General features: G+C 43.5%; 2 protein-coding genes across 4 annotated transcripts in view; one reads left to right on the top strand and one right to left on the bottom strand.

The window, feature by feature from the left end:
* The window catches only part of LOC122204281, a 47890-nt gene extending 41746 nt beyond the window's left edge, over positions 1–6144 (bottom strand). For all 3 annotated transcript variants that reach the window (XR_006195585.1, XM_042911791.1, XM_042911789.1), the window contains exon 1: positions 5880–6144. Coding sequence is in view for 2 of the 3 variants with exons in the window: in XM_042911791.1 (XP_042767725.1) it covers positions 5880–6120 (241 nt within the window). In the remaining variant the exon portion in view is untranslated. The remainder of the gene's footprint in view (positions 1–5879) is intronic.
* A 2460-nt stretch (positions 6145–8604) lies between these two features.
* Positions 8605–26295, top strand: NARS1 (asparaginyl-tRNA synthetase 1). Its single transcript, XM_042910958.1, has 15 exons — positions 8605–8819; positions 9869–9948; positions 12678–12743; positions 12837–12929; positions 13016–13105; positions 14253–14331; positions 15623–15693; positions 17794–17880; positions 19088–19309; positions 19415–19614; positions 20032–20167; positions 20800–20913; positions 23937–24068; positions 24363–24494; positions 25234–26295. The coding sequence occupies exons 1-15, from the start codon at positions 8777–8779 to the stop codon at positions 25363–25365; spliced, it is 1677 nt and encodes a 558-aa protein (XP_042766892.1). The 5' UTR covers positions 8605–8776; the 3' UTR covers positions 25366–26295.
* The last annotated feature ends 1409 nt before the right edge of the window (positions 26296–27704 follow it).

Genomic DNA, 27704 nt, shown 5'->3' with positions numbered 1-27704 from the left:
CGGCCATTCCTGCAAGATGTACTACTCAAGAGGCACAGAGTTTTAGTTTTTTGGTTTTTGTTTTTTTTCCTCCTCCTGGAGGCAGCCAAGGAGCCCTGGATTTAGCAGTCAGGGTTGAGGGGACTTCCTCCATCTTAATCCCCACTCCAAGTATTGTGACTGTCCTTATTCCTATGGAGAAGGGACCAAAGGTCTCATCTTCAGAAACTGCTTCCTGCTGAGTGGGGGCGCTTGTCCCTCTCCTGCCCTGGAAGTGTCTAGCTGACTGTTCTAATGATTTATAAGGACTGGGATCCCCCTCTACTGGTGCAGGTTGGAACCCTTCCACCACCCTTAGCTTGACTTCGAATTGTTGAAGCCTAGAAGACACAGTCTACCAGGAGATTAAAAACACAGGACCCAAAGGGGCGCCTGGGTGGCGCAGTCGGTTAAGCGTCCGACTTCAGCCAGGTCACGATCTCGCGGTCCGTGAGTTCGAGCCCCGTGTCAGGCTCTGGGCTGATGGCTCGGAGCCTGGAGCCTGTTTCCGATTCTGTGTCTCCCTCTCTCTCTGCCCCTCCCCCGTTCATGCTCTGTCTCTCTCTGTCCCAAAAATAAATAAAAAAACATTGAAAAAAAAATTTTTTAAAAAAACACAGGACCCACAAAGTGATAGCAATAACATGGCCACTAAAGGCCCAAGAAAAGGCAAGAACCAAGTCAACATTTGGGAGGTCCCCTTTAATGGAGTCCCAGGTGGTTTGGGCAGTGGGGTTGTTAAATTATGTAGCCATGTTGCCTGCTGGAGGATGACGTCAGCCTTCTGTTCCACCTGTCAAGAAACATTAATGAAGCAACAAGATGTATCTACAACAGCACCTATTCCTCCTTGTTCAGCTGGGACATAATCCAAGGTTAATTGGAGATCTGAGACCATAGAAACCAGAGAATCCAAGGACTTTTTTTTTTCTTTAGAATCTAGTGATTTTTGTATGAGTTTAAAACCCTGTCCTGTTTCAGCCACTACCAGGGACACAGCATATGACAGAGCTGTTTTAAATTATCTCCCCAGCTACTTCTATCAAGGAACCGGGCAAGGAACTATTCTGGCAATCAGCAGACGTACTGCTCATCTGGTTCTTCATGGTGATAGCTGAGTGCTCCAGGGGTCATGGGAGAATACTTAAATATCCTCGGGGCGAGGGAGGGGTGCAATATACCCCGCAGTCCAATCACCGCTAGTATGGTTGGTATCGAGGTATTGAACTGCTATCCCCTTCCCATCTACCACTCCCAGGAACATGATTCCTTTAGCTAACCATCAGAGTCCTGGGTAGGGGTGGTTCTAAGGGACCCAAGGATGGGTGGTTAGGGGGAAGCCACAAAGAGTACCTGTCACCGTCTCTGTGGTTTTCAGTGTTGGCAGTCCAGGACTCCTGTGACCCCGTGTAACAACCTGAGTAACACCACTACCGGGGCCGTATCTTCTGGATCTCATGCTGTGTCCGAACCGCAGATGGTTGACTGTACATAAAGTGGAACAGGGCTCAGGGGTAGGGCTAACTACCTTTTGGTGGACAGGTGCATTTAACGGTACTGGGCATGTAGGTTTCTCTAGCAGCCTGGCTGCAGGTGGGGGTCCTGCAAAGAGCACAAGAGGTGTCATATGGGGGAAACCTGGGATCTACACTGATACACCAGGTCGCGGCTGGTGGACTCAACATTTTGCTGTCAGGTTAACGGGTGTTGGGTGGACGTGGAAGACTGGGTTTGAATGATTTTACTGGCTCTGTAAATGGGTGTTTTTGGACCTGGAACCATTCCGTGGGGGTATCCCCACCAGACTCTGCCTGTTATTACAGACCTCAAAGGCCTCCTCCACCAAGATTGACAGGGGAGTCCAAGAACCAGCCCCCGACTTCTGTAGTTTTCTCCTAACACCTGGAGCAGACAGGGTAATAAAACCCATGGCAAGCAATGCCCTTCCTTCTGTGCACTCCAGGTGCACAGGTCTGTGTCAGCATGCTTTCTGAATGTCTGTTACCCAGCTCAGAGAGACTGCCAGGTTTTCATCCTTCCCTCGAATGATCTCTCACTAACCTTATCATAATTTACCAGTGTTATTATATACCTTTTCATCCCTCCGGACAAACAAGTGATAGAACGCCTCCTTCTCGTTTGGCCAATATTGTCCAGAGTCTCAGCAGGGGACCTGTTCTGGGACCACTTCACCACGTACCCTGCAGACTTAGTGGTGAGGATAAGCAGTTACTAGACTGTCTGCACTCTCTAGCCTTTCTCATAACATGATCTCTTTCACCAGGGATGCAACAGTGTGCTAGAATGACACCGACGTCCTGCCGGGTCAGTGAGAACATCAGCCCCAGTCTGACAAACTCATCCCTAAACTTATCAGCATTTTCTGAAAATCTATCAAACCTTTCTTTGCATGCCCCTAGAACTCTCACAGAGAAAAGGACATGTACTCTAGTAATTGCCCCATTCCCAACAATCACCTCCCGAAGGGGATAAAGCCCCTGGGCCTGGTGGTGAGGGTAAGGAAGGAACTAGCCTGGAGCCTTACCAGGGATAGTGCTGGGGGCTCCAGTTTTGGGGATTCTGGTTCTTTAGGAGCCTGACTAGGGAAGATGGGGCTTAGGGGCTGTTGGAGCAGGAGGCTGAGAGAAGCCAGCTGGGACCTGTAAAGGAGGTTCTGAATGGAGACGGTTTGGCAGTGGCTGGAAGGTAAGATCATGAGCAAATCTGGCTCTCAATCCTCTGGAGGTGGGGTAAAAATGGAGGCCAACACATACATCCTGCAAGTCCTGCCAGCCTGGGTCTTGGCACAGTTTCATACAGGTCTGTACATAAATGATCTCTCCCCACTTTTGAGAACATTTACAAAACAGATCCAATTGTAAAACAGAATTTATTTTTTTTACAGTTTATTTATTTTTGAGAGAGAGAGAGAGAGAGCGTGAGCAGGGGAGGGGCAGAGAGAGAATCCCCAAAAGCCTCTGCGCTGGCAGCAGAGATCTATGACTTGGGGCTCGATCCCACCAACTGTGAGATCCTGACCTGAGCTGAAATCAAGAGTTGGACGCCTAACCGACTGAGCCACCCAGGCACCTGGTAGCCATTTCTTTTGATCACCCAAAGTATACTGGGGCCAGGCTGAGTTACAAAGAAAACTAATTTCTTTTTCTTCAAGGCATCTAATTAGAACTGGTTGCAGTCATTAAGAACGCAACCCAAGGGAAAGTCTTTGGGAATCTGCCGAGCATTTCCCATATTTACAAATAAATTTGGTGTCCTGCTTTCCTTAGTCCATCAGAGAGAGCCAGGTTCAACCAAAGTCTGCAAAGTGCGTGTACAGTGCGAGGCAGGCCTCTCCCGCCTCTGCTGGCTAGTTACTGGCCAGAAAGAACACGCTCTCACAGGCTGAGAGGAGCTAAGCCGAAGCTGTCTGGTAGCCACCCTACAGAGAAGGAGGGGAAAGAGCAGCGAAAAGAAGAGGAAGGTTAAAGGAGGAGGGAAGGGAACTGGGAAGGAAGGGAAAAGGGAACTGCATTGTCTGAATGAAAGTAGGCAGAACCCCCGACGCTGGAGACAGACTTACTCAGCGCAGTGACACTGACGCAGCCAGGAAGGGATTGCGTCCAGCTGCTCTAATGGGTCCCAGACCCTCTCCCAGAGTGGGAGAAAGATCCCCTGGGATTCCTTCATGGTCCCCAAAGAAGTATGATACTGAATCAGGCTCTTGTGCTCTCTATGCAACAGAAGTTGACAAGAGGCCAAATGGGAGTCCCTGCTCTGTCCCAAGTGGGACTCATCTTGTGGTTTCATCACAAAATGGTTCTGCTGAGCCAACTGTATAATAAATAAGCCAGTCTACGGAAATTCTGTAAGAGGTTTCCAGTTACCATCAGCCTTGAGACTCCTACCTACCTTCAGTTTCCTTATTTAAATTTCTGTGAACAACACAAAAATTTAATGCTTACTCGAGAGTTCGATAAAGTAGTATTTCTAAAGGGAGAGTTTTGGTTCAAGTTTCTGGAAAACTTGCACCAAGATGTCATCACGGCAAACATCTTCAGTAAATGTGAACCCAGAAGAGCCCCCCCCCCTTTTTTTTTTTTTTGAAGTTTATTCATTTATTTTGACAAAGCACACAGTGCACACGAGTGAGGGAGCAGGGGAGGGGATAGAGAGAATCCCAAGCAGGCTCTGCACCAACTCAGGAGACCAACTCTGAGACCAACTCAGGAGGGGATTGAGACCTGAGCTGAAATCTAGAGTCGAACACTCGACCAACTGAGACACCCAGGAGCCCCGTCCCCCAGAAGAGCTTTTTGAAAATTGACTGGATTTGTCTAAGACTTGGCTATTTCTCAGGATTTTGTGGCTTGGGGTGAAAATACTTTCATGACCTGTTCCCATAGTAAAAAATAAAAAGCCTGACAAGCTAAGAAATCATCAGCTGGGCCAGAGACCCCTGGAGACTCACTAGGGCCTCTCCTGCCAAACGGACAAAGTGATTGCTCTGCAAACTAACCTAGAGGTTAGTTCTTCCGCACAGCTTTGAGAGAACACCATTCTGCTTTGAAAGCTTCCCAACTCCTCCATTTCACTCTGTCTTCACCTTTCTTAAGGGCTCTTCCAAATCCCACATCATACTCAAGACAACTCAGTGAAAAAAACTAGCCTAAACTGATGTTAATTATGCTTTTAGGAAGAAATGGTAGGCTAGAGCACAGCCTGGGGAGTCTATAGGGGCACTGGGGTGGATCCTGAGAGCAAAGGGAAATCATGGAAGGTTGACAAGTGGAGAAAAAATGTTTTTTTATTTTAAGTGTTCTCCAGGGCTTGAATGGAGAGCTGTGAGGCTTCAGGAGACAGGCAGAGGGGTTGGCAGGAGAGAGGATACTACTTGGATTGTACTAGAAGGAAAGCATAGGTGTTGGAGAGGAAAGTTTGAGGGCTGTTAAGGGAGGACTATCAGGCAGCTACTACTTAATAGCTTGAAGCAAAAAACAGGTCATTTGCTGAGAGCTGGGGCAGTGAGAAGGGTCTGTAGATTCGGAGACACGCTGGGATACTGAATTCCTGAGACGTTCAGCAAGGGAAGAGCTGAGTGGGGGAGGGTGCAAATGGGGCAGGTCCTTCAGCAGTTTGGTTGAAGGCTTGAAGATGTGACTCGTGCAGAATCGTGAAACAAGAAATTAATGATGTTTTTTTAATACCATTTCTAGTCTATCTTAGGAGGCTTACTGTATGCCAAGCACATACGAGGCATATTTGTATACTTGATCTCCAATAAACTCACAACAGCCTTTCCAGAAGATTCTCATTTTACAATGGAAAAATCTGCGCCTCACACTGGTAACGGAACCTGGCCGGCGTCAGGGAGGCAGAAGATAGAGTCCTGAATCTTATGTATGTAGCTGGCTTCAGCGCCCCAGCTGCAGAGTTATCATTATTCACCATCCTTACAGGGTAAGCATCCAGCAGGGTTTTAAAATGATTTCGCTCTTTAAAAAAAAAAAAAAAAAAAGCTCTTTTTTAAAAAAAAAAAAAACTTGTTTTAGAAGGAGATTATAGATTAGGTGCTTATGAACGAGTTCACAAACATCAAGGAGCCTGGAAAGCGCAGAAATTAACGAACAAACCTAAGTGCTTAAACTTTACAACGAGAAGGTAAGTTACAATCCTGAAGCTAACAGTTTCATCGTCACGGTAACTCCTACGTTTTGTTTGCAGTTTCAGGCAGGTTTAAAGTAGGACGGGGATTTTTGGACTGCTTGCCATCTCGCTAATTAATTGGACACTGGGCCTCCCCTCCCTCCACCCGTCCCCGTTCCCGGCCTGGGGATGGGTAAAGGAGCCTTAGAGGTGCTTACAGTGTAGTTCGCATCTTCTCTCTCCGGAGACTGTCTCGAGGAGCACATCGCTAGGTGCAGGAGCGAACTCTATAGACGTCTGCGGGATTGCTCCGAGACAGCGCGGGAAAGGCAGGGCTTCCGCGACGAGCGCGAGCCCGGGAGCTTCCACGCACACCTGGAGGTGCTGCGCGGAGCCGAAAAGCAGGACCAGGTGAGGTAAAAGCGGAAGTGGCCGGAGACAACATGGCGGCGCTGGCATCGCGCGCCCTGAGTTCAAGCAGGCGGTCCGCTACGGTGGCCCGTGAGAGCCATTAGAGAATTAGGTCAACGACTGTCATCCCGCGCCTGGTGGAGGGAAGTGTAAATCAGCCCTGTCTGGGATGACACTGAGCCCTGAGTGGCCCCAAAGGCGGGCCCTCGAGGACCACGAGAAGGGGGCGCCCCCAGCTGGCCTGAGTCGTATTAGGAGACAGAGGAACAGTGCATTTCATTTATTTCATTTCATTTCATTCATTCAGTTTTGTTCTTGGAAGTGACCCTTTCAGCGATACTGTAGGGAAAGTTCCTGCGATACTGTAGGGAAAGTTTCGGAGGAAGGTCGGACTAAGAGACTGGTCGGCCAAACATTTAGTGCACGAAGGGCAGTCCAGATGACAATTTCTTAGAGCCACCTGTCAGGAGTTAGATGCAGCCAGCCTGCAGCGAGGGAGCTGGGGGAATACCCCAACCTCACTCTCCTCCCTCTGCTCTCCTGCCTGTGCTCCTGGCTAGCTGTATCTCAACAGAAGCCAGAGAGCCTGTTGATGTGTTCCCCATTAGTCAGCCTCTGGGACCCAGAGCAAAGCGAAGAGGAGAAATTCATCTGGCTGGGCTGTGACGGGCAGCCCCTAGGACGGTTCCCACTGAGCTTCACCTCCTGGTATTCACCCCCTCGTGTAATCCTCTCCCGTGCTGTACTACGTTGGTTTGTGTGACCTGTAGAAGTAGAAATGATGAAACGGGATGAAATGTTACCCCACTAATCAGATTACAAAAGGCACTTTAGCTTGGGATTTGGTCACTGTGGGAGGCAGCTTTCCAAGATGGCCCCCTTGATCCTCACCTCCTAATAGTCATGCCTGGTGTAAAACCCTGTGTTTGAGTGTAGGCTGGACCAAGTGACTGGATTCTAACAAGCAGAATATGGTGAACGTTAAGGATGTCACTTCTGGGAGTAGGCTGCAAAAGACTGTGCCTTTCATCTTGTTTGCTTGCTGTGATGTTTGCCCATTGGAGGGCCCATATGGCAAAGAAATGAGGCCAACAGACCGCGAGGAACTGAACCCCGCCAACACTTACCTGAGTGTGGAAGAAAATTCACCCCAGGTGAGACTTAAGCATCTTAAAGTATGATGACCGCAGCCCCAGCTGACACCTTGATTGCAGCCTTTTGAGAGACCTAAGCCAGAGTCCCCAGCCAAGACTTGCCCAGATTCCTGGTCCACAGACATGAGAAGCCAAATGTTGCCAGTTTGAGGGTAATTTATCATATACAACGACAGGTAATTAACACAGCTTCTCTCTCTCTGATCACTCGCTTTGGGGGAAGTCAGCTGTCCTGTCATTAAAAGCACTATGGGGAACCCAGCTGGACAAGAAGGCAAGTAGGCCTTCTGCCCACAGCCATACGAGTGAGCTCCGTAGCAGATCCTCCCCTAGCCAAACTTCAGAAGACTGCAGCCCCTGCCCACAGCTTGATGCAGGAGACCCAGAGCCCCAACCCCCAGCGAAGCCACTCCTGGAATTCCTGGCTCTCAGAAACCGTGTGTTTGTTGTTTTAAGCGCCCAAGGTTTGAGGTAATTTGCTTTGCAGCAACAGATCACTAATACTTGTGTGGACAAACAGAAAAAGTGAGCAAGGAGGGAAAGGGAAAGTCCGTGAAATTAGCTGAAGTACTCTTGAAGAGAAGTATTTGGTTCCTATTCCCCATAGAGTCTGAACCTATGCACGTTGTTATTTTTAGTTTCTTTCATAACAAAAATAAGTTTTCCTTTGACTCAAGGACAAACTCTGGTATTCCACTCAACAGAGAATGATGACCAATGATGACCTTAGCTACCTTTTTTTTTTTTTTTTTTTTTAGTATCTATTATGCACTGGGCAGTGTACTTGTATCATACTTCCCAAATAGGGAAATTGAAACATAGACAGGTTAGGGAATTTACCCCAAGGCAGTTAGTAAAAGGCAGAACCAGAATTTCAGCCAGGTTTGAAGCCTTAGTTCTTTCCGCATTATTATGGCCTAAGAGTGATCCTTACAACTTTATATAAAAATATTCATAATCCAAATCATAAATACGTAAGTGCTGTACGTTCATCCATTTACGTTAGAAAGTTAAAGCATCTTCCTATGTCACAACAGGCAACCCATGTGAGGGCCTCTTCTGTCCCTCACCCTCATCCCCACCTCGTGGCTAGCTCTCAATATATTTGATGATATTAATTCCACAAGCATTCCAACATTTGGGGATACAGAGCGAAACTTCTGGTCTGATTTCCAAAAGGGCCCCAGCGCACCTACAGCTGGGGGCAGAATTCAGCAGGGAAAACAGGCAGGTGGAGACCGTAGGGAAAGGATTGTAGCCCCTCCCCCGACTCCCGGGTCTAAGCCTGCTGGGAGTTCCCAAGGGAACAGTGCCGGAGAGCCCCTCAGCGCGCGGGGGCGGGGCGTCGGACCCGGAAGTTGTCTCTGCCCGACCCAAAGATGGCGGCTGCAGTGACGCCCGCCCTCATGTCGTATCTTCCTGTAACCAATGCGCCTTGACGCTCGGGTGATTCGCCGGGGCGGCCTATGCGCGTCGTTCTGATGCAACGTCCGAGTCGAGGAATCCTCCGGTGCACGTTGGGGTGACAAGGCAGCAGTGCGTTGCAGGCGATGTCCTTGGAGGTGACCGGGCCGACCGCAGGGATGGTACTAGGTGAGCGGGGATCGGGGACCCCGGAGTGTGTAAGTGGAGCGATGCCCCTGCGTGGGGCAGGAAGCTAGTTGCAGTGGATTGCCTGGTCCCGAGTGGGCGGTCCACCGCTATTTATTCGTGAAAGATGGGAGCGAGGGAGGGGCCTGGACCCCAGCTGGGTCCCGACTCGCGGAGCGGGGCCCGGTTCCCCGGGAACCCCCAACGTCCGGGGACTGCGATGGCGGCAGCCCCGGACCCTGCCCCACGGCGAACCGTCTCGTGATTCAGCTGAGACTTGGGCACTGCGAGGCACTGTGAGACATCAGAGTAATCCCCAAATATGTAAGCTCTTCCAAGAGATCATCCCGAAAGGACTTGAGAATGCTAATTCGCTTTCACACATCCTCATTTATATTGAGATTTCCGGGGGACCATATGGTGCAGTAGAAAAAGGAAAACAGACCTGGATTGATGTCACTGTTCACACTCAACTAGTTATAAGGCCTTCTGCAGTTAGTTTAAGCTCAGAGCTTCGGTATCCTTTAAAGATCAGACGGAGGTGGTATTTATTTGACATCTGTGCACTGTCACTGGGATATCTGTTTTGTATGTGTTATTTCGTCCTCCGTGCAGCCGATCAAGATGGGTATCATGTTTTCCCTCATTTCATAGACAAATAAGCTCAGAAAGGTTAAGTGAATTCCTGAGGATCACCTGGCTTTTAAAGCACAACATCCAAGATTCCAGTCTGGTCTGGCCAACTCCAAAGCCTTTTTTTTTGTTTGTTTTAATTGTTTTGGACTCCAATAGATACAGAAGCAGTCTCACAAATTAGAATCATCAAAGTTCATTTTGAAAAGCCAGATTTGTAACTAGTGTGTTTTTATGTAATGTCACTGAAGTAAGGGAGTAGGAAAGTAATTATGATACTTCTTTTGGACTGTGGTAATTTTTGCTAATCAGTTGCTTGTTCTGTTCACAAAGGTAAAGAATGGATGAAGTAGTTACAGTATGAGGTGACTGATAATTATTGGCCAAGTGAGTAACTTAACTCTCCTTTTGTAAAACAGAGCTCTATGTCTCGGATCGAGAGGGAAATGATGCTACAGGTGATGGAACCAAGGAGAAACCTTTTAAAACAGGTCTAAAGGTAGCGTCTCATTAGGAAAATGGCTTTGTGTTTATTAATGACTTATGTCTATTGCTCTGTGAGTTGTCAATGATTTTATTTCAGGAAGTAGATTGTTTTTTAATTTTTTTTATGTTTATTCATTTTTGAAAGACAGAGACAGAGCACAAGCAGGGGTGGGGTGGAGAGAGAAGGGGACACAGAATCCAAAGCAGGCTCCAGGCTCCGAGCTGTCAGCACAGAGCCCGACGCGCGGCTCGAACTCACTAACCTCGAGATCGTGACCTGAGCCGAAGCCGGATGCTCAACCGACTGAGCCACCCAGGCACCCCAAGAAGTAGATTTGAAGAGAATTTTCAGGAAAGAGAAAATGAGGAATGTATACAGCTGTGTAGCTTTAAGAGTATTGGATAAAGAAGGTGTTAAACTTAATTTGAACATTTTGAAGAGGTGTCTTCTTTTCCTTTCTTATCACCCTGAGAGAGAACATGCGAAACTCACTAGAGGATTTTTATTTTTATTTTTTAGTTTTTTTTAATGTTTATTTATTTTTGAGACAGAGACACAGCATGAGCAGGGAAGGGGCAGAGAGAGAGGGAGACACAGAATGTGAAGCAGGCTCCAGGCTCTGAGCTGTCAGCACAGAGCCCGACGCAGGGCTCGAACTCACGAACTGTGAGATCATGACCTGAGCCGAAGTTGGACGCTTAACCGACTGAGCCACCCAGGCGCCCCAAGGATTTTTAGATCATGAGAAATAATAGTACGTTAGTAAATTAGCATTCTGTCTTCACTCTACAGACTCCTGAATCACTGAGTGTCTGTTCTGAGACACGGGTCCATTCTTAGTGTACTAATATAAATTAGATTCTTTGAGTCTCAAGACTCAGGATCACATCTAGATTCTAGTGGTAAATTCACTAAGAGGCCTCTTGGGAGATTAGAAGAAATCTGGGCATGAATTTCATGTGAGGGAGGCTGAGTCATAACTTTTAGAGGGAAATCTTTCATTTCCAGTTGTTTTGGGGTGATTCCTATGGCTCCCCAAAACTGACAAGTGTTTAGGTGAATGTTTGCAGAATGTCACTATTAGCAAAAGTGTGCCATTCTGATTTGGGGAATTAAAGTTTGGGTCTTTCAATTTCAGTGATAAAAAAAGAGCCATCAGTAGAGAGTGTCAGGTAGCAAATTCCTAATGATTTACAAACATCTCTACAAAGTCTGATTATTAAAAAGAATTCCTCCTCTTGGATGTTTTTAAAAGATCCAGGTTCCCTCCTCTGCGATGATCATTGAGTTGGGGTTAGCGTTAAGACAAGATGAAAATTATTTTCCAGGTTTGGAAACTAGACCTTTAGTTTTTGTAAGCTGCAGATCCTATACCTGGAGAGACTAATTTGTTACATTTCGTGGTTGACTGAATCAAGTAATATAAACTATGAAATATAAATGACACAGCAACACCTGATATGTCTTCATATTTATGAAAAGAGGTGTTCTACATGGAGGAATTTTTCAAATTAAATGAGGCTTACTTAGCCTTAATGTTCTCAACCATTGTTTTTGTTTCTGAAAGAGTTTCAGAAACAACTTCCCTGATTTCTTAATGAAGATTAACCATTTAGGCGTAATCTGTGACTGTCTTTTATCGTTAGCTCTTTCTCCTCTGTCGTTCTCAGTATACTTCCCGCTGGTCCCCACAGCCCCTTAAAATCTGTTTCTTCCAGGCTGCTTATACTGGGAAACTGTATACAGTTGATCCTTGAACAATACACCCCCGCAGAATCAAATCTGTATATAGCTTTTGACTTCCCTAAAACTTAACTACTAATAGCTTCCCGTTAAGCAGAAGTTTTACCAATCACATAAGCAGTCAACACATATTTTGAATGGTATATGTATTATATATTGTATTTTTTTAAAAAAGTAAACTAGAAGAAAGAACATGGTAAAATCATAAGGAAGGGGGCGCCTGGATGGCTCAGTCATTTGAGTGTCCGACTTTGGCTCAGGTCAGGATCTCACAGTTATAAGTTCAAGACCCACGTCAGGCTCTCTGCTGTCAGCATGGAACCCGCTTCAGATCTTCTGTCCCCCCCCCCCCCCCTCTCTGCCCCTCCATTGCTTGCACTCTTTCTCTCAAAAATAAAAATAAACCTTAAAAAAAAATAAAATAAGGAAGAGAAAATGTACTTACAGTACTATACCGTATCTGTGGGAAAAAATCTGCGTAAGTGGACCCACTCAGTTAAAAAAAATTTTTTTTAATGTTTATTCATTTTTGAGAGGCAGACTGTGAGCAGGGGAGGGGCAGAGAGAGAGGAAGACACAGAATCCAAAGCAGGCTCCAGACTCTCAGCTATCAGCACAGAGCCCGACGCGGGGCTTGAACTCACAAACTGTGAGATCATGACCTGAGCCAAAGTCAGACGTTCAACCAGCTGAGCCACCCAGGAGCCCCTGGACCCACTCAGTTTAAACCCGTGTTCAGGGGTCAACTGTAACGTGCAACCGAACTTGCTAGAATTTTTGTGAAAGGACCTGAGCACTTCTACTTTAAGCAAAGTGTCTTTAGTACATCTGACCATTCTATGAACATTGACTTTTGGCTCTTGGGGCCTGTATGCTTTTCTTCCTGGTTCTTGATTATGTTCTAGATAGCTGAAGTTGCCTCATAATTAGGATGTTATTTTGATTTCAAATATTGTACAACGTTAAAGCAATTTTCTTTTTCTCCCTTTCCACCCGAGGCTTTGATGACGGTAGGAAAAGAGCCCTTCCCCACCATTTACATAGATTCACAAAAAGAAAATGAGGTAGGTGAGCTAAAAAACTCAACAGAATTACATTTTATGAATAAATTTGCATCAGAACATGGAGGTCTTGAAAAAATATGTTTTTCTCTCTAGAGGTGGGATGTTATTTCTAAATCACAGATGAAGAACATTAAAAAAATGTGGCATAGGGAACAAATGAAGAGTGAATCCCGGGAAAAGAAAGAGGTGAGTCATGACTTTGCGACTGTGAACGGTTTTTGGGTTAGAATACTAGAAACCGTGTTAACAGATTGCTTTGTTGTTAAAATTAGGCAGAAGACAATTTGCGAAGAGAAAAGAACCTGGAAGAAGCAAAGAAAATTACCATCAAAAACGATCCAAGTCTCCCAGAGCCAAAATGTGTGAGTGTGACACATGTTGTCCCAAATATTGTGGACTTCCCACGCCAGACTGTCAGCTCTGTGTCTGAGGGGCGTCCCCCATGGTCTGTTCCTTTGCACCATTTACCCTTCCTTGCCTTTTAGAAGGCGTAGAGGGAAATTACATTTTCGAGTTATGAGGCTGGTTCTTCTGGGGTTCGTTTTATTATAAAGTTTAGTAATTAGGTGTTGAGTGGTTCCTGCCCTGCCTAAAAGCTGCCTAAGTGTCCTCCCTCCCTACCTGTCCATTTCCTCACCATAAAATAAGGGGTCAAAATCCATGATTCTCATTATTACTTTTTTTAATAGTGATGTTTCTTTTTTAATATTTATTTATTTTTGAAGGAGAGAGAGAGAGAGACAGAGCATGAGCGGGGGAGGGGCAGAGAGAGAGAGGAAGACACAGAATCCAAAGCAGGCTCCAGGCTCCGAGCTGTCAGCACAGAGCCTGATGTGGGGCTCAAACTCACAAGCTGTGAGATCATGACCCGAGTTGAAGTTGGACACTTAACCGACTAAGCCACCCAGGCACCCCTGTTTTCATGACTTTTAAACAGATAAAACATTTTGTGATTTTGTGAATTGTATGCCTCTGTATTTTCTCTAGAACAGATGCTGGGCTGTGAGTGGACATACTTAAATGTCAAGTCGTTCTTGCTTCTGATGAATTTTCCTATTTTTCCTGTGTCCTTAACGATGAGCTGTCTTGGCTGCATTCACGCTCCCCTTCCTGTGCTCCTCTCTCCTTACCCCTCCAAAGCAAAAGCTGGCCTTGCTTAGCTTCCACCTTTCGATGTCAGGAGGGACTATGAGGGCAGGAGAGGGCTCTGTGTGGACTGGTTGTTGTTGCTATTATGAGTTCATTTCATCATTGCTTATATATCAGTATCTGAGATTCCCGATGTTTCTCAGGGTCAGTTTTACACTAAGAGAAGACTTGGATTTTTTTTTTTTTTAACCACTCCAATATGGTGAAACTTTTTGGTTCTGACCTGCTGTAGAATGACTGTAGTTTTGTACCATTTGTGAATCTTTAACACTTTTACTGTCATCCATCTAATAGTAGTGGAGAAGTTGATATGTGGTAAATTACACAGTTGGTCAAATGTTATTGATTTCAATTTGACAGGTGAAGATTCATGCGCTGGAAGGATACAGAGGCCAAAGAGTAAAGGTATTTGGCTGGGTCCACAGGCTGCGTAGGCAAGGTAAATGGTATAGCTTTGCTTTTCTCGCTTCAATTTTAAACATCCCTGGTCTTAGGTGAAGGAGAACATTAAAGACCTTTTCTTGGGGGGAGGGGTGACATTTTTGGTATCGGAAGCTAGGTTTTAAAAGATGTGAACCATGGCCTTACTTTGTTCTTCTGTAATATGACTATTACAGGTTTAAAAATTACTTAAATGCTGGGGCACCTGGGTGGCTCAGTCGGTTAAGCGTCTGACTCTTGATTTCGGCTCAGGTCATGATCTCATGGTTTGTGACTTCGAGCCCCTCATCAGGCTCTGCGCTGACAGTGCAGAGCCTGCTTGAGATCCTCTCTCTCTTTCTCTCTCTGCTCCCTGCCCCCTCAAAAATAAATAAATAAATAAGCATTTAAGATACAAGTTATTTAAAGATTATTTAAATGCTATTTAACGGTAAACAACCACACAGATCAGAAGTATCCAGTAAATATTTGTCTACTTGAATTTAATTATTTAATGAAAAGCAGGGGATGTATTACAGGAAGTACAAAGCCAGATCTGAAATTTATTTATGGCACTAGTAGTGTTGACTCTTATAATTAGTGTATCTGCATTCTGCTTCTCCCTCGGCTCTGACATTTTGCTTTCTCTTATTTTTATTTTTTTTAAATGTTTGTTTATTTTAAGAGAGAGTCGGGCACAAGTGGGGGAGTGGCAGAGAGAAAGGGAAAGAGAGAATCGTAAGCAAGCTCCTCACCATCAGTGCAGAGCCCAGCATGGGGCTCAATCCCACGGAACTGCGAGATCATGTCTGAGCTGAAATCGGGAGTCAGACACTTAACCGACTGAGCCACCCAGGCGCCCCTCGTATTATTATTTTTATTACATGTATTTTATTGTAAGTAGTTATCACATCCTTTGGAAATAAGATGGGGCATAAATAAAAAGAGTGATTCTGTGCAGCAATGTTTATGCCCCTCCCACTGAGCACACAGCACCATGTTATTACAGGGGATGCAGGGGTGAATAAGACCTAATCCCTCATCTCACGTGGCTTACTGTCTTGCTTTCCCATGGTCACGTGGATCATGAGGCTCACATAGGCTTTGGGAGCAGAGTGCAGAAAGTAAAGAACTTTACAAATACTGAGTAGTGATGTTACCAGTGGCCGCTTCAGAGGAAGGGGGCCACAAGGGAGGTTTGACCTTTTAACACTTAACCATGGAGTTTCCTTTTGTAATAACAAATTATGAGAAAGTACTTTTACGTGTCTTGAGAACATTCTGGCTAAATTTTTCTTTCTCACGTTTAGGAAAGAATTTAATGTTCCTAGTGTTGCGGGATGGTACGGGTTATCTTCAATGTGTCTTGTCGGATGACTTGGTAAGTGTTTTTTCTTCCTTATAGCTGAAAATCTGATTATTTTCAGTAAGTTCCTTTACTGTTAGTTTTGGGAATTTTAGGAGCGGTTTATGTATTTTAAACTGTTACGGAAAATTTCCAACACATAAAAATAGGAAACAGTACAGTTGACCCTCAAACAACATGGGTTTGAACTGCACAAGTCCGCTTTGCACATGGGTTTTTTTTACAGTATCGTAAGTGTATTTTCTCCTTTATGACCTTGTTCACGACGTCTCCCTTTCTCTAGTTTCCTTTAAGAATACAGTATATAATGCGCATAACATGTAAAATATGTTAATTGATTTTATGTTATTGGTAAGGCTTCTGGTCAACCTTAGGCTGTTAGTTAAGTTTTGGGGGAATCAAGTGATAAGTGTATTTTTGACGGTGCAGGGGGTCAGCACCCCTAACTCCCAAATTGTTCCAGGGCAGCTGTATGAGGAAACCTCAGGGGCTCATCACCTAGCTTCGGTAACATCTTCGTCAGTTTCAGCTGCTATAATAAAGTACCATAGATTGGGTGGCTTACAAACAAACTTATTTCTCACAGTTCTAGAGGCCGATTGTGTTCTGGTGAGGGCCCTCTTCCTGGTTGCAGACTGCCAACTTCCTGTTGCATTTTCACATGGCAGAGAGCAGAGGAGGGGGGCAAACCCTGGTAACTCTTAAAAGGGCGCTAACCCCGTGACCCACCCTCATGACCTCATCTCATCCTCATCACCTCTGCGGAGCCTCACTTCCTCACCCCGTGCATTGGGGTGCAGGATTTCAACATACAAATTTTAGGGGGACAAAAACATTAAGTCATTAAGTAATAACTAATGTGTGGCCAGTTCTGGTTTTCTACACCCCCCCCCCACTTTTACTCCCCAGACATTGTACCATTTCATATAAATATACTTGAATTTGCATCTCCAAGAAAAAAAAATTTTTAAGTGTATTTATTTTTGAGAAATAGAGACAGAGCATGAGCAGGGAGGGACAGAGAGAGAAGGAGACACAGAATCCGAAGCAGGATCCAGGCTCCACACTGTCAGCACAGAGCCTGACACGGGGCTCGAACTCACGAACTGTGAGATCGTGACCTGAGCCGAAGTCCGAGGCTTAACCAACTGAGCCACTCAGGTGCCCCCCCAAAAAATATTTCTAAGATAACCATGCTAATGTTATCACAACTTCCTAAAATGAAGACCACTCCTAATTGGTTGGTTTGAATGAGAACCCAAACCAGATCTATGTATTCCTTTGAATCGATGTGGGTCTGAAATCTGAGTCTGTAACCATTCTTCCTTTTTCTTTTCTACCTCCATCCTCACTCCCTCCACCCGCCCCCCACAACCAGCCCTTGCTGTTTATTTGTTTGAAAAAACCTAGTTGGTTGTCTTGTGGAACTTGTCCATTCTAGATTTGGTTGGTTGCATCCTGAGATGTCATTTAACATGTTCCTCTATCCTCTGTATTTCTTATAAGCTTATCAGATTCAGGTTTTTGGGTTTTTTTGTTTGGTTTGGTTTAGTTTGGTTTTGTTTGTTTGCTTGTTTGTTTTTGACACAGCTACTTCCTGGGCGAGGCTCTGCTCTTTCAATCGCATCACATCACAAAACACATAAAGACACATGTTGTCTTTTTTTTTATGATTTGATGATAGTGAGTTGAAGTGTTGATAGCCTGACCCCTCCCTTATAAAGGTACTTGTCACTTTTGTCCTAATGATTTTAGTAGTATCGACGATCATAGTCTAGGTGGACTGTTTATTATTTCAACAGTCTGAATTTTAAAGAAAAAAAAATGGACAGTTCAGATATTTTTAAGAGATGTGGGCTACTGTCTTTTCTGCATATGTATGTGTATAAAGTGTCTATTTACTTCTATATGTTTATCTGTAAATAGATGAATCCTTCCCCCACAAAAATAGCTATTAATAGTAGATATTAGTACTAAATACTAATGGCTGTATTATTTTACCGGTTTTAGACCAGGTAACTTCTATGTCAGTAATCCCCTTAGCTTTCTGTGCATTGGAACATATATTTTGACGTAAATATGAGTCGGTAAATTTGAGCTTTAATCTTTTTACAGTGTCAGTGTTACAATGGAGTAGTCTTGGCCACCGAGAGTAGCGTTGCAGTCTATGGAATGCTGAATCTGACCCCAAAGGGCAAGCAGGTGAGTAGATTGAATTCCTCACTGGATGAATAGGTGGTGGTTTGTTCTCCAATGCTTTCTATTTGTACTTTCTGTATTTGGGAAATAAACCCGCTACTGTGATGTCCTTGCTAAATTTAACATCCCTTTACCTTTTCTAGCGAAATATGTACACTGTACATCTCACATGATACAACAAACTCAGGGATTTACAGTTTTACAGATTTCTTAAATAACCCTCAGGGGCCATAGTAAAGCCACTTTGCTACGGATGTGTGAATAATTTTTCAGCAAGGTGGAAGTAAGAGCCATCTCCCCAAAAAATTTTATGAGAGGACAGTAACCTGAATCTGAAATTTTATGAACAGAATTTGAAAGTCTCTTTTAGAAAAAGTTAACTGTAATTCTGCTAGAGAGTTGTTTGTTCTCCAGCCAACAGGCCCATAACCCACACCAGTTACAGCTACTTGTTGGTAATTATCGTTCAGGTAATTACTGTGGTTCTGCTTGTTGGCTGGGAAAGAAAACGAACGAATGTGGCATATTAACCACCAGAGGGAGCCCCTAGAGTCTTCCTGATAGACTAGAAATACCGATAAAAGAGGGTCTCCCAGACTTCATGTAAAAGAACCTATATTAAGAATAAATATCTGATTCAAGTTCACTGACGTAATGTCATTTGCAAAATGGAGTGGTCGTTACGATGTGTTACTTGCTCTCCAGGGTTTGGCACCAAGATAATTACATATATTCCATGATGCCTGGCTTCTAAAATGAATTGCTATTAATGGAATTATTAGGGAGAATTTGAATTTCTGTCATATATCTGTTCCAAAGAGAAACAGCTTTTGGCAAAATCTTTGCATTTAAGGAGTTTTTTTAATATAAGTAAAGTGTTATTTTAAATTATCGGGCAAAGGTCAGAAGATACACCGGCTGGTAATGGTGGTTAATACTTACTCCAAGTTGCAAGATTATCATTTATTTTCTAGTTAGTGCTTTTCTATTTTGTTTTTAAATTGCATATTTACTCTGAGAGGAATATTAAAAATACCAATATAAAATTGAATTATTGGGTCTTTGTGATTGGAAAAGTAGGCTAATACTGATGAGGTCTTAGAAATACCAGGTTACCAAAAATTTTGACATAAATTAAAATCCTCAATAATGTTAGTTTTTTGTCTTCTCCTCTCTCTCCTTTCTCCCCACCCCTCTTTCTGAAATGTAGGCTCCCGGTGGCCATGAGCTGAGCTGTGACTTCTGGGAACTGATCGGGTTGGCCCCTGCCGGAGGAGCTGATAACCTGATCAACGAGGAGTCGGATGTTGACGTCCAGCTCAACAACCGACACATGATGATCCGGGGAGAGAACATGTCCAAGATCCTGAAAGCACGTTCCGTGGTCACTAGGTGCTTTCGAGATCACTTCTTTGATAGGGGATACTATGAAGTAAGTGTGTGTTCATCTTTTATAAAACAAACGATACCTTCTGCCATTTTTACACTTGAATGGTGGCACTCACTAGCCTTTGTTTACGCCTTTCCATTGGAACAGGTTACTCCTCCAACGTTAGTGCAAACACAGGTGGAAGGTGGTGCTACGCTCTTCAAGCTGGACTATTTTGGGGAAGAGGCATTTTTGACTCAGTCCTCTCAGTTGTACCTCGAGACCTGCATTCCGGCCCTGGGAGATGTGTTTTGTATTGCACAGTCATACCGGGCAGAACAGTCCAGAACACGAAGGCACCTGGCTGAGTACAGAATTGTCTTTTTATTGTTATTTAAAAAGAATAGTTTTAAGAACGTATGTTTAGAGAAGCAATCTTTATGTAGGAAAATGATGACTATGTAAAAAAAAAAAAAAATTGACCTATTCAAAGGGTATGTGGAAGGCAGTTCAACAAATTAATGGAAGTCATGTATGGTTTTGCCTCCTAGGCCAGAGCTAGCTTTGGGCTCCTCTTTGACTTGGCCTTGATCCTTTGTAAGGGATAAACAAATCACTATTCACAGGGGAAAGAAAGGGGCCCTAAAACTAAGTTGCTGAGTTGGGAGTTGGTCAGTGGTGCTGGAATTGCACATTTCTGGGCAGTTTTGCAATGTTAATGTCCTTGCTTGGGAGAAACTTGGCAGAAAAGAAGAGCGGCCCCCAGCTAGTGTCTTGTTCTTCAGATACACACACGTGGAAGCAGAGTGCCCTTTCCTGACCTTTGAGGAGCTCCTGAATCGATTGGAGGACTTGGTTTGTGATGTGGTGGACAGAGTCTTGAAATCACCTGCAGCAAGCATAGTGCGTGACCTCAACCCGGTAGGAGTACTGTTTTATGGACATGCAAAATCAGAATTTTTTTTTGGAAAGTAATGAAGTCTTCACCATCAGTTTTTCTAGATTTAATGATGTGAGCTCTGAAATAACTCACTTTTATGTGTATATACACACACACACACATATATACATATATATACATATATATGTATATGTATACATATACATACATATGTGTGTGTGTATGTATACATATATATACATATATATATTTTTTTAAGCATATGATTGGGACATAGCTTTATTATTAGTTTCAGGTGTACAGCATAATGATTTGATATACAATTTGTTCTTACGATGCAACCTTCTAAGATCTATTCTCTTAGCAACTTTCAAATTTATAAATCGAGTATTGTTAGATATAGTCCCCTTGTTGCACGTTATATCCTCAGGACTGACTTATTTTATAACTGGAAGTTTGTACCTTTTGACCACGTTCCCGCATTTCTGTACTTACATTTTTAAGAGAAACTTTGATTCCATTTGTAGGAATGTCCTCGTTGTTTGCTAGTCGGAAATAACATTTTGCAATAACGACGAACAGTTTTTCTTAAAATGGAGCTCTCAGTGTTACCGCTTCTTCACATACGCTGTATTTTTTCTTTCCGTTATAGAACTTCAAGCCCCCCAAACGGCCTTTTAAGCGAATGAACTATTCAGATGCTATCGTGTGGCTGAAAGAACACGACATAAAGAAAGAAGATGGGACTTTCTATGAATTTGGAGAGGTATGTATTGCTTTCTAATTGTTGTTTCAAAGGTGTCATTGTGAGCCAGTGGACCGCTACTCTGGTTATTTAACCAGTAATGCAGGAGGCATCTGCTTCTGGTCAAATAAATGGTAACAACAGACCCACCTCCTCCCTGGGGTTGTTAGGATTCAGAATCCGCAAGTGTAGAGTAAGCCTTACAACGGTACATCTCTGTAGTGTTCAGTAAATAGCTGTCACATCTTTTGCCTCTTTCCTCTTCTTCCATGGTCAATCCGTGGTCTTGATTTACTCTAGTGGTAATTCTCAAGACTAGTGGGAGGCTTCAGAAAGGTCAGAAAGGTGTAAACTTTAAAATTACATGCAGGGGGCGCCTGGGTGGCGGTTCGTGAGTTCGAGCTCCACATTGGGCTCTGCACTGATAGTGTGGAGCCTGCTAGGGATATTCTCTCTCTCTCTCTCTCTCTCTCTCTCTCTCTCTCTCTCTCCTCCCTCCCTCCCCCCCCCTCTCTCCCCCTCTCTCCCCCTCTCTCCCCCTCTCTCCCCCTCTCTCCCCGTCTCTCCCCGTCTCTCCCCCTCTCTCCCCGTCTCCCCCTCCCTCCCTACCTCTCTATCTGCCCCTCCCTCACTCATGCTCACTCTCCCTCAAAATAAATAAATTAATTTAAAAAAATGAATTACATACAAAATATTGGTATGTTTATGTTCGTTTTATTTGTCTGGAGAAAGTAACCTGGCTCTTTCAAAGAGGATTCCTCTCCCAAAAGAGTATATTAAAACTTTTTCAGGTGGAGAAGAGTCAAAGAAAATAGCTGTTGTTTGAAATGCAAACCAAGAGAGCAGGCCTTGATGGGGAAGGTGGTCTAGTGTTTCAGATAAACTGGGAATGTATATTAGCGGTATAGATTGTTAACACTATTAAGCCCTCTTCCCTGTGCATTTAATCATTTCTTACATGGTATTTGAAAATCTGTTTTTATAGATAAAATTTGAGTATTGCTATTTAAAAAAAATATATATATATATATGTATGAGTAGCATATATATATATATATATATATGAGTAGCATATATATATATATATGAGTAGCGTATGTATGTATATATATATATATATATATATATATATATATATATATATATGAGTAGCATATATATATATGAGCTGCTAACTAAAGTTTTGTTTCATTTTTGGAAGGAATTTACAGAGAGGACAAACAGTATATTAGACCTCTATAAATTACTTCTAGTGTTTCAGTTGGTGGTGTATAATAACAAAATTTTGGGGCCGCCTGGGTGGCTCAGTAGGTTAGGCGTCCAACTTTGGCTGAGGTCATGGTCTCGTGATCCCTGAGTTTGAACCCCATGTCAGGCTCTGTGCTGACAGCTCGGAGCCTGGAGCCTGCTTCGGATTCTGTGTCTCCCTCTCTCTCTGCGCTTCTGCCGCTCATGTTCTGTCTCTCTCTCTCTGTCTCTCTCTCCCTCAAAAAATAAAGAAACACTTTAAAAAAATGTTTGTATTGAAGATTTGAGAATTGTTATTACCTAAAACTTAGCAAAGTAGTGTCACAAAGTTGAGTGGAAAGAGCACAATGTTTGGAGTAAGAAGCCCTCCAGGTGGGCTTAGCTCCCACCTGTGTCCTTACTGCTGAGTAATGGGAGGCCAGTGACCCCACCCCCTGGTTCTTTATCTCCACTGTGGAGGTAAGAGCAGCTTTGCCAAGTTGTGAGGACTCCGTGAATTGAATGCTTAGTCGGGTCCGAGGCTCAAAAGGCCCTCGAAGCTTGTCAGCATTTATTGTACGCTGATGTCATCCCGTACACATGAGGAGACCAGAGTACATACGTGGTCCTCCCAACTTTTTGGAATGTGCAGTAAGACCATTTCCTCCCGGGGGCGCCTGGTGGCTCAGTCGGTTAAGCATCCAACTTCGGCTCAGGTCATGATCTCACGGCTCGTGAGTTCGAGCCCTGCGTCGGGCTCTGTGCTGACAGCTCAGATCCTGGAGCCTGCTTGGGATTCTGTGTCTCCCTCTCTCTCTGCCCCTCTCCTGCTCGCACTCTGTCTCTCTCTCTGTCTCTCTCTAACATGGATAAACGTTAAATTTTGGTTTTTTTTAATACCATTTCCTCCCAGTTAAATCTCACTCTAGTAGGTAAAGCAGATGAAAGCTGAGGGACCAGTATTATCCAACTCATCTCCCATTTCCTCTCTTTACTTTGGAGGGCACAGGCCTCCCGGGACTGGGGCTTGGTGACCCCTGTGCCAGGTGATTGCTAAGCTCCATTTTGGCTCTTAGGTTAAACATATCAATGAGTCTTGTCCTGTTCTCTCGGTCAGTTTGTACTGAGACAAGACTTTTCAGGTTTAACTTGAATTTATGTGTGGTTTACCCAGATGATGTTTTGGATGAGAAGCAGACTAGCCCTGTTCTTCATCATCTAACATTTCTCGGCTAACTATTCTACGTGCGGTTACGCTTATGAACTTGACACTGGTTATTTGTCTTATGACTCTTGTCTTCCTACCATTGAAGCCACATAGATTTATTGTAACAGGAAAAGAAGTACAGATGACAGGACAGTTTAAAGATTAGTGTTATTAATAACACTGTGCATAGACCAGTGATATTCTGGAGCATTCACTGATGATCTTATGCCATATGGGACTAAGTGGACCATGTTTGCTTCAGAGCTAGACGAAACTGGCCCCTGAGAAAAGTAACTGAACAGTATCTAGTCACAGTGATAACGACTTGAGTGGTTTGGTTTTCGTCTCTCAAGCAGCATGGCTCTTGAGATGTACTGTAGAAGGAAGCGGATCTTTTTGCAGTTGGTTTAATAACTGCGTGTGAGTTTTTAGAATACCTTGATTGTTTTTGAAAGAAACTGTTGCTTCCACCCATGGGTATGGGTTGTGGATGGGTGTGTATTCTCTACTGTATTGCATTCATGAGATAAGGGCTGCTTCTGGGTGAGAGCTGCCTCTGTCTTGTTGGCTTTCGAGTAGTAAATGTTAATGAAGCCTTATTTCACCGCAGGATATCCCAGAAGCTCCTGAGAGACTGATGACGGACACCATTAATGAGCCCATCTTGCTATGTCGATTTCCCGTAGAGATCAAGTCCTTCTACATGCAGCGATGTCCTGAGGATTCCCGCCTTACAGAATCTGTCAGTTTGTGATTCAGATCATAATTTTGCTCCTTAAGGGGGTGGGGACTGCCACTGGAATAAGATACAGCTCATGGCAAATGCTGCATTATACATCTAGAATGGCAATATTTAAAGAAGTGGGTTTTGTCTTCTGATTGGGTTTAACATTTCTTGTTAAATTACAGGATTTTAATGTTACATCCATAGTGCTCTGTTAGCTGTAAGAGCTTCATTGTGGTTTTCCTTGAAACTAGAGCCGTGTCATGACTGACAGTTTAGTAGTAACTGCATTTTATTTACTTGTTTTTAAAGGTGGATGTGTTGATGCCAAATGTTGGTGAGATTGTGGGAGGCTCAATGCGTATCTGGGATAGTGAAGAAATGCTGGCGGGTTATAAAAGGGAAGGGATTGACCCCACTCCCTACTACTGGTACACAGATCAGGTAAGAACAGTTTTGTTTTGGTTTTTACACTCTTAAATGTTTTCGTTATAATAGTTCTGTATAAACTGAAACCTAAAAGGCGAGAAGTCAGTGTGGTACTTTGGTGTTTGAACGAGCTATTATATTCAGCTTGATGTTCTAATAGCGTGGCATGGGATTATTACTAGTTTTACCTTTGTCCAATAATATGTGCACTTCATTTGAAAAGCTACTAGCTGCTGGCCTTGTCACTGCTACTAAAATTTTAAAAAATTGTTGTTAGATTCTACCAGCGTCTAGGCTAGCTTGCATTTCCCTCTGATAAACAGAGACGTTGACTTAGTTTAAAAGTTTGAAATCTCTTCTTTTCAGGGTGACACTTAACCCCTGGTTTATTTTTCATACCAAATCATTTCTACACACGTGGCCTATGAAAGCAAATAGAATAAGAGTTCAATTCTTGGGGCGCTTGGATGGCTCAGTTGGTTGAGCGTCTGACTTCGGCTCAGGTCATGATCTCACCATTTGTGAGTTCGAGCCCTGCATTGGGCTGTGTGCTGACAGTGTGGAGCCTGCTTCGGATCCCTCGCCCCTCTCTCTCTGCTTCTCTCTCTCTCTCTCTCTTTCTCTCATAAATAACATTTAAAAAAATTAAAAATAGAGTTGAATTCTTAACCACGATAAGTGAACTCATTTCACAGTAGAAAAATTTTAATATCTTAGACAAAATTTTAAACATCTGTTCTTTTTTTTTAAACAGAGAAAATATGGCACATGTCCTCATGGCGGATATGGCTTGGGCTTGGAACGATTCTTGACCTGGATTCTGAATAGGTATCACATCCGAGACGTATGCTTATACCCACGATTTGTCCAGCGTTGCAAACCATAACTGATTCCTCCAGAAACATTAAGGAAAGAATACAGTTTATGAAAGGAACAGACTGCCTCTTTCAAAAAAAAAGCCAAAATCTTCCCTTTTTTATTCCATTCATGTTTATCTATTTCTTTTTTCTCTACCACCAAAAGCAATTCAAATCATTTGAATATCAAGTAACATCCTATTGTCTTTGGGTTTTTTTGGGTTTTTTTGGTATTGTCATTTAAAAAAACAATATCCATCAGAAAGTTTGGGGGAAACATGTGGCATGTAACACTACAGTTATAACTCCATTTCAGCATTTTTATCTAATTATAGGTTATAATTTTTGCATCATATATGCCGCATATATACTTAAACAGTTTTTAATTATGGACTAAGACATTCCAGTAACTTAATCGTTTCGTCCTGTTAAGTGTAACTGGAATTCTTTAATTTATGTCATTTTATTATATTCGTGAGTTAGAACATCTTGGGGGAAAATTGACAGTGTGGTGTAAAAATCTGCTAGTGTTAGAACAATGTGATTCGGTAATAGATACTGGAATCAAACAAACACACTTTTGCATTGGTTATTAATCTTTTCTAATTGTGTAGAGCTGCTTATAATTCTAAAGCATATGAATTGGTGTGGAAGAATTTGTAAAAATGGAATTGCCCTAAACAATTTGAAGTTACGGCAAAAAAATTTTTTTTTTTTGGTTCCTAGCGTTAGGTTAAGTAAAGAGGCAGTGAGCTTCCCTCTTTCCTGGTAATTTCTAAGTAATTAAGAATGAATAAATTCCAAAAGAATTTGCAGCTGGAATCTTAATGACAATTGTACGTGGCTGTCTGAGTCTTCCCACACTGTGTCTTTAGATCTAATCTGTGTTACCTTATTAACTCCTAGCAGGCTTATTGAATGCCTTCATTTCAGATTTGGTTAATTTCTCTCCCAAAATGCATGTCATGTATTCTCAATAGGCTGTATTCCCAGCAATCAATAAATGGACACACATAAAAACTATTTGCTGGCTTAATTTTTCTAAAGCTGAACATCTCAGTCTTACATTAGCTCATGCCTTTTTCATTTTTGTCAATCTTTTTATTTTTCATAATGTGTATATGGGAAGTTAGATATTACCAAATTTAGTAGGTATTATTAAAATTCCATAATAGTGAAGAGGAACAAGTTTTAAAAATTAGATGTGGGTTCTAGTTAAGTTTTGTAATCTTTGTTATTTTTGGACACATTAGATTATATCCTATTTTGCAATTAAGTGAAATGACAGATGGAAATGGGGCATTTATAGTATATTTGGCCTGTGGGGCACCTGGCCTGCTCAGTCGGTTGTGTCTGACTCTTGATTTGGGCTCAGCTCATGATCTCACGGTTCATGAGTTTGAGCCCCACATTGGGCCCTGCACTGACAGTGTGGAGCCTGCTTGGGATTTTCTCTCTCTCTCTGTCTACCCCTTCCCCACTCATACAAATGCATTCTCTCTCTCTCTCTCTCTCTCCCCCTCCTCCCCCCCCGCCCACCACCCCCTCCAAAATAAATGAATAAACTTAAGATATATCGTATATTTGGCCTGTATCTTTAAGTAGAAAGTACTTGGAAGAAAGTGAATGAGCTCTGACTGGATTCAACGAGGCAGTTCATTTGCTCAGAATTTGAGGACGAGGTTGGACCCAGTTAGTCTAAATTTTAATTGTGTAAATAAATGGGGAATTTTGAATACTGAGAGAGAGCTGTGGGATTAGGTGGGGATAAATGCGTCAAGGTCATGGTGACATCGGGCCAAGAATCTGAGCGTGGCGAGCAGCAAACCTCATGCACGTGGACGTTCTTCCCTTGACCGTGTAGTTGTTACTGCCACCTGGTGTCACAGCCCCATGTGTGTCCAGCCACAGACACCCAGTTCCGAGTTCCTGTTCCTGCGGGACTGTCCTCTCACGGCTCTTTCCTGACGTGGCTCTTTAAGTTGATTCTTCCCCCTCAACCCCCTTTACCTTTGCTACTTGTGCAACAGGCCTGCTTGAGGTTTTGGAGACGGACGGGAGGCTACTCGGCAATTCAGACGACTTTGGTATTAACTCTCCCTCTTGTGTCTGGCAGCCGCTTGCAGCCACCCAGCTTTTACCTTTTTGCTCAGCGTCTCCCTCCCCGCTCTGCACCTGCTTGCCTCTAGCATTTACTAAAACTTTCTTCTTTAGTGTACAGGGCAGTACGACCCTGTCAGAAGCAACCTTCCTTCCCACGCACTGGAATCACTTGGGGACCTTAAAAATGCCAATGTCTGGGTCTTAACCCAGACTAATTGAATCCAAAGTTCAGGGATGGGTCCTGGATGTCTTTCAGAAGCTACCC

This window comes from Panthera leo, chromosome D3 (assembly GCF_018350215.1).
Source record: "Panthera leo isolate Ple1 chromosome D3, P.leo_Ple1_pat1.1, whole genome shotgun sequence".
Classification (NCBI taxonomy): Eukaryota; Metazoa; Chordata; class Mammalia; order Carnivora; family Felidae; genus Panthera; species Panthera leo.
Note: the sequence above shows the minus strand (reverse complement) of the source record. Positions and strands in the feature narration are given on the sequence as shown.

Coding starts and splice junctions, on each gene's coding strand:
- NARS1 (XM_042910958.1), top strand. CDS start 8,777: ATGTCCTTGGAGGTGACCGGGCCGACCGCAGGGATGGTACTAG. Junction 17,881..19,087: donor TGACCCCAAAGGGCAAGCAG/GTGAGTAGATTG, acceptor TCTGAAATGTAG/GCTCCCGGTGGCCATGAGCT. Junction 19,615..20,031: donor ACACGAAGGCACCTGGCTGA/GTACAGAATTGT, acceptor CTTGTTCTTCAG/ATACACACACGTGGAAGCAG.